Raw genomic sequence first — 10767 nt, 5'->3', positions numbered from 1 at the left:
TCCCACTCTCAGCGTAGGGATAACTGCTATGGCAAACCCCAAATCCTGACAGAAATACTGCCACTGTGTGTAAACATGAGCCTTCAGCTTTAGTTGCCCAGCAGCGGACACTTGCTATTTTTTACTTAAATTTTTTCTGGAGAAAGGAAAATGAACACACCTGACAACTGAAACACCTCAGAGTAATTAAATGGAATGTCAAGAGCATCCTCTTAGCACCTGCCTTGGAGATATTTATATGCACTAATGAGAGCCCATCTCAGTCACCTCTTTTTAATGTCACTGCTTTAATGATACCCTCCAATAATGTGGATTTTTTCCATTTTATAGTACACCCAGCTGAGTGGATGCCCAAAATCCACATTGCAGGAGGAAGGAGGAGAAGATTTTGAGGCTGCTGCCCACGTTCTGGTGCATAGCAGAGGGCATGGAGTGAGGGAAGTGGAGGAGCTGTCAGCCAGGATTGTGCTCTGGTGTCAGAACGAGAGCAGTGCTGGCGCTGGCCATGGGGGGCCTGATGGCTGTGGAGCCAGCCAAGGGTTGTTGTTGCCAACAAACCGAGAATGAGCAAGATGTGACTGGAAAAGGGGCCATGCGGAGGCCAGGCAGCACCTTTCTGGGACAAACATCCTTGTTCTAGGACACAACAAATAAAAGGCAGCATCAGCACGGAGGTATGTGTGAAGTGATGTTCAAAAGTTGATTTATAGGGGGGATGAGACAACAGAAGACCCTCGAAGCCCCCAGGACCCTGGGCATCTCATCACCTGGACTGACTTTCCTTTCCCTTTCCCTTTCCCTTTCCCTTTCCCTTTCCCTTTCCTTTTTCCTTTCCTTTTTCCTTTCCTTTTTCCTTTCCTTTTTCCTTTCCTTTTTCCTTTCCTTTTTCCTTTCCTTTTTCCTTTCCTTTTTCCTTTCCTTTTTCCTTTCCTTCCTCCCTCCCCCCCCCCCTTTTTTTTTTTCTGTTTTTAATTTCCCTTCTTTTTCTCCCCTACCTTTCACCCTACCCCTTTTACCCAAACTCCATTTCCATGCGCTCATAGTAGTAGCACAGGGACTAACACACCAACTTCCATGGTGAGTCTGCAGCTTACTAACAAAACTTTGTGATATCATTATTGCTATTGCTATTATCGCTATTACTGTTAGCATTTCACTTTCTCGTGCGGACCTCGGCCGCCCCCTTGGCTCCCGGGAGCGCTCCCCGAGCCCGTCCCGCTCCCTTCCCACGTCACAGCCGGCGCCGCCCGCCCGCGGCCCGCGCCTTCCGGCGGAGCTCCGCAGGTGCGTGCGGACGGGCGGGCCCGACACCCAGCGGCTGCGGCTCCTCGGGGCCTGGTTCCTCAGGATGCTGCTCCCCCAGGAACTGGCTCTTCGGGATGCACACACACACCCCCTCCCCATACCCATGCCCACACACGCACACACACCGCCGGGTATGCGGCCCCCGCGCGATGCGGCTCCGCGGCCCGTCCGGAGCGCGGTGCCCCGGCTCCTGCGGAGGGTCCAGTTACAGGTTTGCAAGTATCGGCATCACCAGTCCGGCTGGCTCGTTGCGGGGAGTGATGACGAGGCCTCTGGGTACACTGTACCCTGCTGGGCTCTCCGGCCGGGCTTGGGTGGTTTAGCTCAAAGGTTTCCAAACAGAAGTGTTTAAAACTCTTATTATGCTATTTTTTAATCGTGTTGTGTATGTATATGTGTTGTACATGTATATATATGCACACATATATATGCACACAAAAATACCTTATATATTATTAAATGTATATATACACAAATATGTGTTATATGTATATATTATGTTTATACATATATACAATCCATATTTTAGCTATTTATATGCATGTCTGTAGGTACGTATATGTGTATGTGTATATGTATGCATTGCGTGTGCATAATGTATGATATAGACATATGTGTGTGTGTGTGTATATGTATAGGTGTGTATTGATATGTGTGTATATGTATATACTTCAAACATCCAAGCTGTACCTATACATAAAGTATATACATAATTTATCATATAATATACAATATCATTATGTACATAATTTATATACAGAATCATTATATACATTTTGTGTATAACAATAACAGTATCATTAATATGATTATCAATACAATATACCAAAGCAATACTACATATTAATGATATATTAATACCACCTTCTATTGGGTCTATATAAATACTAACATGTATTAATGTCAGTGATATCTTAATATTTTAATATTATTGATATATTTGTTAATATGATGTTATAGGATGTGTAGCATCTAAGATTTTAATATAATTTAGTTAGATACATGATTATATATAAGGTATTATATGTTGTGTTCTGTAATATAAATGACATATATACTATAGTCTATTATTACTATTATTACTATTATCTTTTAAACTCCCTTACAAACTTTACATTATGATAGCAGTCTGTTGTTTTGTGCAAGCTCTGTATAGTATACAGAACAGGCCATTACAACAAGCTGTTGGATGTTATTTAAATTATATGAAATTTGGAGTGTGGCCCTGGGCCAGATTCTAGGATGCACACCCCTGGTGGGATAACTGAACAAAACGTATTTTTCATTGGGTTGAAGTGATACTTCAATCCTTTCTGGGATGAAATGCAGTGTGTTTATGGAATTTTCCCCAAGTTACTGTACTTTGGAGGAGAAAATGCATGGAAACTTGCACTGATTGATGCATAACATGATCCCACAGATACAGCTGGAATTGCTGATTATATCTTTGAATTTCAAGTTGTTGCAAGGACCTGATTCTCCCTGAAAGAATTTTAGAGTTATGTGCATGTGCAGAAAGATTTCCTTGTATTTTTACAGGCCTCCTCAGAACTTCTGGTGGGGTAAAAGCTGCGTGGGGATCTCTACAGCTGCAAGATTTGTGGTCCCCACTCACTTGGGCTCCTTGGTCTGTGGCTGTGGCACCTATTTTCCTGTTCAGCATTTCCTTGGTAAGTAATCAAACGCAGACTGCCAGAAGATTTCGTTTCCTTGATGGCCATGGCTGAGGGACAACAGGAGATAGGTGTTTTAAAAGCCATCAACATGCATTCTGATATTTGCACCTACTTGCTCCCCCCATTCTTTTTCAGCTATCACTTAAAAGGTAAATACTTCAAGAAAAAAAACATCCATGCTTGTCTTTCCTTGATTGATTAAGACCAGTTTAAACTGAGATTAAGTTTGTACTGTCATCTCATCTAAATAACAGATGGTTTTAGTGTCACAACTTACTTTTCCTGCAGATGAGGATTTATTAGGTGATGGAAATTCTCTTTACAGGAATTGAATCCAACTCGGCTTTGCAAAACAGAGCATGGGCCAAGTCCAGAGTCAAAAGAATAATTTGTTAAATCTGTAGCTTTGTGGTATAGGTGAAGGTAAATTCTCCAGTTTGCAAGCATCCTTCTTTGCATTTATGTACTCATTTTTTTTCCCTCAAGCAAATCTTTATAATTGAGGGTAGTCTAGAGAGAGATCCAGAATAGTTATATGGAAAGTTTTGTGCATTTTAGTGTCTTTGGTATCGTTTTGCTTTGGTGAAAAAATAGACAGGACTTTATTTTCTTTCAGTTATTTATAAAATTGTCTAGCCTGTCTCACGCTAGCCCTGGAAACAGCAGATTCTTTCTTCAGTAGCAGTACTGGTCAGTGAAGATTTGCTGTTGGATTCTGAAAATAGAATTGCTTGTAATTATGTAAGATTGGTAAGGAAGTTAAAGCACTGCTGGCTGATTTCTTTTTGTAGGGTCTCAAAGCTTAGGTATTGTTATTGTTTTATTTATTCCCCTTCAGTTTGATGTTTTGATAGGAGTTGTCCTCAGGACAACAGAGCATGGAGGGATCAAAAAGGGGTTATATAGGACTGAACTGGAGCTGTTTTATGCACATATGTGTGTGGAAGGGAGAATGTGATCTATTGAAATCTAGGCTTTATTCATTGTGCTATCCACAAAACAGTTTGAGAGCATCTTCCCCCTTTGGAAGACCTGCTAGGCTGGCAACAGAAGCATTCTTAAAAACCTTGTCAGAAAGCAGACCCCTTCGTTTTTCCCCATTTATCTTGCATGTGAATAGGTCAACATGCTGTAAATACTTCATGCCAAAACTTCATCCATTCTGGACTTCTGTTTATTGTAGGCTTAAAAATTTTCCACGTCTGACTGAAGCTTTTCCAGATCTGCGTTTTCCCAAAAGTTTCCAAGCTTGTTCTTACATTTAATATGCAAAATCCCAGGCAGTTCTACTTCCACCTGGCAAAGTGAAACAAATGCAGAAGCTGCCAAGGACTGTGACCTTCGGCAGTGTGTGCTGTGCCAGTCACTGCTCAGTGACCGGAATTTTACTGTTCTGCGCCTTGCAGCTAACTCTTACTAACAACTGCTGTCTTTGGGCTGGCAGGAAGATTGGTGGAGCAGTGCCCTGTTGCCCATTTTATTTTTCTTGTGATTGTAGCTTAGAAATACAGCATTAAAGTTTAGAATCTACTGCAGTGTTCTTCCTTAGTGGTTATGCTGAATAAATTGTCCTCTTAAAAAAAAGCTTTGTGATATTAGTACTGAGAGATCCAGTTAAGCAAAAGAGCACTGGGCTCTTTTTTACTGAACATCCTTCACTACTGAAGTAGTGAACATTTTACTGAACATTGTGAAATCAGGTTGTGTGTTTAGCTTTAGATAATAGAGCTACAGGTAAGTCAGGCCTGAAACTGAACAGAATAAGTTTGACTTTGGAAAAAAGGGATTTGATTTTGTTTTCCCAATGTAAATTCTGATATCAGGTGTTGTGTCTGCTGATAATCACCATGGAGACTCCCTTTAGCTTCTGAGATTTTTTTGCCCCTCAGTCCTAAAATGCCTTGTAAAAGGTCACATTGGGACAGAAGTTTGGTAGAAATGGTGTTGTTGTTCATGACATTATGAGAGGTGACTTCAAGACTCCACCATGGCACCCTTCAATAGCACTTAACTTATTCAAACTTTCTCAAAAGAATCACAAACGCATCAATCAATTTGCTGTTGCAGAAAGAACTTGGGTCAGTGTGAATGCTTTTAATATTACCAACTTAAATCATCTTGGCTGCAGCTTTTTACTCACTGCAGAATGCATTATATTAATATTCTGATTAGGTACAGATTATTTTTTTATGGAATAATTTGGGTAAGTAGACTATGTCAAACACTGCAGCAAGATTACAGAGGTTCAAAGCATTGCACTTTGCATTTTTAAGTATGTCATTGCAGCTGACATCTGTGGAGCTGGAAGAGCATAATGCATTTATGTCATCATTCATGTTAGGGAATTAAAAGAGGCATTTCAACAAGGAAACATAGGTGTTTTGTTGATCTTTTTTCTTTTTTTAATGGAACTTCTAATTTTGAGCTGCATAATGTTTCTGGCCTGCCACATAGTAAACCACCTCCATGATGAATGTGTTGATACCCTGAGCATAAAAACCCTGTGATGGATGTTTTGATTGTATGTGATTTAGAGCCGCCACAGAAGCATCACATTTATCCTGATATAAATTTCATGAGCTATAACTTGGCACAGAGCAACTCAGAGTTTTATTTCTGCCTGAAACAGGATGATGGTGCTCTGTTTTCTGAGCAGAACCCTGCCACGAGCGAGGCATTCACCCAGCCCACTGAGGAGCCAACTCTGCACAGCCAGCACGAATAAGCCAGTGTTGACTTTATTCACCAAGGTAAGAGCTGTTTATACAATAAAGCTGGGCAAGGCTGTGTTTATCAGATCTGATACACAGGTATCATAGTTGGAAATTACTTGTTCTTGCCCTTTTTTTCCCCCCTTCAAAGTAGAATTGAGCGTTTTACTTAGTGGGTTTCTGCACACCAGGCTTTGCAGCACAATCCTGCTCCCATTGTAGCAAGCAAGGATTAGCAGTCGACAAATACTTCAGGACAGTTTTGCCCCAATGACTCAGTGATTCTATGGTTCATTTACTAGTTGAAGATATGGCCCAGCTGCCAGTGTTTCACCCTGAAAATGAAGAACAGAGATGAATTGTTATACACAATCTGCCGACCACAAGCATCAACAGTCAAAGCAGGCTCTTCAAACTGCTCATTTTTAATTTCAGCACTGCCTGTGAGACTATAAAATGTATCCAAATAGTGTTGGGAACATGTGAGGGAAAAGTAGATTTCGTTTTACCCTCTTTTTGCTTTATTGGCAGCAGATAAAATGTGTGTAGGATTCCTAGGCATATTTAGAAAACAGATGAGATGAGCAGGAAAGGTCATTTGTGGACTGTTACGTTCCATTAATAGTTTTTGATTATTACCTACATAGTTCTGCAGTTTTATAAAGGATGTCACAGGGTGGGTTATGCTGCATTTTTGTGGTTGTTGTAGCCTTCAACAGAATAACTACAAATGCAAAGCACTGAGAGTACTGATGTTAGTGTGGTGGTTTAAAATATGATTTAAAAAATTTCCTCCTCCTGCACAATGTTTGTTCATTCCATCAATAACTATACAGGAGTTTTTAAACTGTGCAGCAATTGAATAGGTTACAAATAATAGGGCAGTATCCATTTAATAATCAGGACTATAAAGTTGCATCTTTCTCTCCCCCTGCCCAGTTCAGTCTCAACTCATTCATAATTCAAATGGGGTAAGGTAGAGAATAATGCTCTTACCTTTGGGTTAATAATAGGGGAAAGAATTCTTTGTGTGTTAAAATTCCTAACTAGTAAGGCACTGTGTGAAATCAAATTTTCTAGTAGCATATTTCCAGTAGTTCTCTGGAATGGCCTTTTGTTTAAGGTGTTTTCAACTCTAAATTAACTTTAAATGTTCACTGGCAATTGCAAAGAAAAGCATAGACTATTAAAAAAAACTAATCTACACTGTTAGCTTATGGTAATTGACCCCTCGTTTGCCTCCTTCTTATTTTTAAAAAGGAGAAGAGAGGAGGAAAAAGCAGAAGCGAGTTACGACTTCTGGATTAAACTGATAGAAACTACCAAATGGGTTTCCCCTTGCAATCCCCTTTTCTGACCACTCCAGCACTTGTACAACAATTGTATATATAAATCTACTTTGAAAAAAGATTTCACTGTTTGTTAAGATAATTCACTTTTGATTTTAAACTAGCACTACCTAGTGCCTAAGCTTGCCATGAGAGTAAAACCATATTTTTTCCTAGAAAAATAGGGTTTTTCCACTTTTTTTTTTCCTTTGCCAAATGCATTTATGTGCCTGGTATGTTAGGAAACTCTCCACAGGCCTAGAGGAGCCAAGCGTGTCCTGTTTTAACTGGAAGGAGCCTGTTGTGTTACAAAACTGATGTGCAGGATTCTGGGTCATTCCTTTCAATCACAGCACTTTAGTATCCTGCATAGGTTTTCAGAGCACAAGGATTTGTCCATGTGGGAAAGGCAATTTAGATTAGATCAAAGTAAAAGTGGAGTGTTTAATTCAAAGTAATTCACATGCAGGAAATAAAAAGTAGCTGTTTCAGATTAACTTCACATTTAAACAAGCCCTAGAAAGACTTTTCAGTGGGAGAAGGAGAAGAAGTTATTTTCCACCTGTGGAAGGTGTTTTGGGGGAGGGCGACTGAGCGATCATGTTCATCTCCATATACTTTTCCATGTGAATTATAGGCCAGATTCTTCTGTTGCAAACGTTGGAGCAGCATGCCTTCAAATGAGTTACTTTTGCAGTCACGGCCTGGGTGGTCAGCAGAACTCAAATGATCAGCTGTAGTGGAGGGTGAGGGAGTTCTCAAAAGTGTGAGGGCTTTTGACCGCATCACAGGTCAAAGCACTGCAGCTGTTTGCCAGTTCTGCCTGCTGGAGGTTACTCTCCTTCCAGCTCTGCAGTGTGGAGGATCCTGCTTAATTTCTTCCAGGCAAAGCCACCCAGGTTATCTTCAGTTGCCTTCTTTTCCCATTTGAACTGAGCCACGTGTCTTGATCTGAGACAGGCTGGAAGTTACTTGTGTGGCTTTCTCATTCCTCTTTTAGCAGTAATGGTACCTGCAGCTGTCTTCACTGGGTGATGACGGTGCTTTGAATATCGATTGCTGACCAAAACGAGGGGTCTCTGCAGGACCTTTCAGATCATTCCCTTGAATCAGTTTTAGAGGACTGTTAATTTCCTCCATGAGAAATGGAATAGCAAATGTAAAATAGTTAAATTCAGTGGTTAGATAGTTTGTTAGGTTTTTTTTCATCCATACTACACTGGTAAGTAAAGTTTTAGAAAGCCCTGCAACAGGGTGCTTAGTGCAGGGAAGGGAACCTTCATTTACAGTAATGAGTGATGCTGTCTGTTTGTGTTATTTTACAGTACAAACAACTTTTGTGTTTTACTGCATGCCTTAAGCTGCTCTGAATGTTTTAATTTAGAAACCATGCCCTTTGTGTGATGAAGCAAAAGAAGTTCTTGAGCCATACAAGAGAAGGGTAATGTATGGAAATACTGTATGTGTTTTCTATATGGAAAGAACAGTTAATCAGGATTTTTCTTTGTAAAAAGAAAATTGCTTGGATTTATTTGCATCTGTTATTCTTTAATGGATGACCTCTTCAAGACAATTTCAGCACTGATTTACATAAAACTCATTATCCAAAAGCATTTTGTGACAATGCTACTCAAATAAGTATTAGCAAACTAAACCAATATATAGTTCTTGAAAATACTCCTTTTGTAAATACTGTTACCTTGTCTGAAGGGGGAGTTTGCAACTTTTATGAGGCAGGTAATGTTACAATTTAGGAGGGATGTGACTAAGCGGGGCTTTGAATGTATGAACTATGTTTGACTGCAATTTTTGCCATTCTTCAACTAGTTTTCAATCTCTCTGTTGAAGGATGAGACTTCTAATGAAGGCATAAAGCATTGTTGCACTCTGCTGCCTGTTTTGTTCCCAGCTGTGTGTTTGTTGTGGTTGCTGCCCACAGGAGAATAGTTCTGCACAGCAGAACAAGAATATTCTGGGCTAGGGCAAGAGTCCCTTGTGGAGAGGCAGCCAAGGGTTGTGGTTACATATCTTTTGTACTCAAAAAACCAGACCCTTATCTATGACACGAAGAATAAACCTGCAAGCTTCAAGAAAACAGCCTTGTATTTTTGAGGAAAGCCCTGATCAGAAGACAATAGGTATTGTTTTTCAGTGTCTAATAGGAACTGACATATTTCTTCTCTGCCACAGTTTATTCTGCAGGAGGTGGATATTACTCTTCCAGAGAACTCAGCATGGTATGATAAATATAAATATGACATACCTGTTTTTCATTTAAATGGGAAGTTCTTAATGAAGCATCGAGTCAACATTCAAAAGTTTGAGGAGCGACTTAGGAAGCTGGAGTTGCAAAGTGAGGGAAACTAGTAAGGAGAATGCAGCTGTTCTGATGCAGATCTCAAAGGTGAAAAGGACTCTGTGAAGAAAACCATATTCATTATCTGGCCTTAAATTTCTTAGGACATATGAGTCTGAAAAACTTGAGTGACTTGTGTTCTATTTTGTATTAATCACCCAGTCCAGCTGCACCAGAAGCCACATTTTCTGTGCCATTCATTTGCTGTTCTTGGGGGCTGGTTTTTCACTGACAGAATAAAAGTCGCTCCATAACACCAGATAAAGTAAATTCTGTTTGTGTGGGATTGGCATGGCCAAGTTTGGGTAGTGAGGGGTGGTACAGGGGGGTTTCTCTGAGAAGCTGCTGGGAGCTTCCTCTGTGTCCAGCTGAGCTAGTGCCAGCCAGCTCCAGGATGGACCTTCTGGCCACATCCAAGACCATCAGTGATGATGAGGAAGAAGGAGAGAACGTTTAATAAAATGACCACAAACCCATTTCTCCATCTAAACCGCTGAGGGGAAAGAGGAAGAGAAAACTGAGAGTGAAGTTAAACCTGAGAAGAAGGGGAGGGTGGGACAAAGGAATCTTTAAGATTGAATTTCCTTTGTCTTTATCCTGTTGTGATTTGATGGGTAATAAACTAATTTCCCTGTCAAGTCTCTTCTGCCTGTGACAGTGATCAGTGACTGATCTCTCTTTGTGTTCTCATCTCAACCCACAAGCCTTTTATTGTATTTTCTCTCCCCTGCCCAGCTGGTGAAGAGACTTCTGTGGGTGTGTGGCATCCAGCCACGATCAGTGTTTAAAAGACAATTAGTGTGTGTAGACTGTAGATGTGTAGGAGAATTCCCTGAAGAAGTCTAGGAACCTATCCTGAATGATAATTTGAAATGGAAAAGAGGGCATTTGCGATTAAGTTAAAAGGACACTACTAAAAACCACACACTCTCGCTGGAATTGTATCTATAGAATGATCATCACAATTTGATACAGTTATTGCTGACACCTAACACTGAATAGTTTGTTTTTCACATTTCAGTTCTGTCTGCTGCACAGCTGCAAATCCATTTATCATGTGGCAAGAATGCCATTTTATCAAGGATTGCTGCAGTTACATTAGTGCCCCGTAGGCAGTGTAGGCCTGTGAAGGAGACAGAATGCTCAAGTTAAACGTGTTTTCAGGAGGAAGAGAATGATAGATTCAGGAAAAGTCAACCATTTTAGGTTAAGTAGTCTGTAATAGACTGGAGAAAGTTTCTGGTATTTTTGATGTACTTAATAGATTCTTTAACACAGAAGCTAATCCCTACCTACTGCATTTCTGTTCTTACTGTGGTGATACTCAGTCTTCTCACTAGGAATTTAAGCAGATTCACTTGACAGATGTGTCTTCACAGAGGGAAGAATCC

At 40.4% G+C, this 10767-nt stretch overlaps 1 protein-coding gene across 3 annotated transcripts; it reads left to right on the top strand.

The window, feature by feature from the left end:
• The first annotated feature begins 315 nt into the window (after positions 1-315).
• Positions 316-10014, top strand: CZH5orf63 (chromosome Z C5orf63 homolog). 3 transcript variants are annotated; one of them, XM_040089328.2, is made up of 5 exons: positions 316-674; positions 2845-2975; positions 5611-5731; positions 8405-8461; positions 9211-10014. In XM_040089328.2, the coding sequence occupies exons 3-5, from the start codon at positions 5612-5614 to the stop codon at positions 9385-9387; spliced, it is 354 nt and encodes a 117-aa protein (XP_039945262.1). In that variant the 5' UTR covers positions 316-674; positions 2845-2975; position 5611; the 3' UTR covers positions 9388-10014. The 3 variants fall into 3 exon arrangements, with proteins under 3 accessions (XP_039945262.1, XP_039945261.1, XP_058279960.1); XM_040089327.2 differs by lacking the exon at positions 316-674 and adding an exon at positions 1242-1284; XM_058423977.1 differs by lacking the exon at positions 316-674 and having other exon boundaries at positions 2427-2975.
• The last annotated feature ends 753 nt before the right edge of the window (positions 10015-10767 follow it).

Source organism: Hirundo rustica, chromosome Z (genome assembly GCF_015227805.2).
Source record: "Hirundo rustica isolate bHirRus1 chromosome Z, bHirRus1.pri.v3, whole genome shotgun sequence".
Lineage (NCBI taxonomy): Eukaryota > Metazoa > Chordata > Aves > Passeriformes > Hirundinidae > Hirundo > Hirundo rustica.
Note: the sequence above shows the minus strand (reverse complement) of the source record. Positions and strands in the feature narration are given on the sequence as shown.

Bases quoted from the DNA above. Each gene is read 5' to 3' on its own strand.
- CZH5orf63 (XM_040089328.2), top strand. From the start codon at position 5,612: ATGATGGTGCTCTGTTTTCTGAGCAGAACCCTGCCACGAGCGAGGCAT. The intron at 5,732-8,404 runs GTAAGAGCTGTT...GTTTTAATTTAG, and splicing joins TGTTGACTTTATTCACCAAG to AAACCATGCCCTTTGTGTGA. The intron at 8,462-9,210 runs GTAATGTATGGA...TCTCTGCCACAG, and splicing joins TTGAGCCATACAAGAGAAGG to TTTATTCTGCAGGAGGTGGA.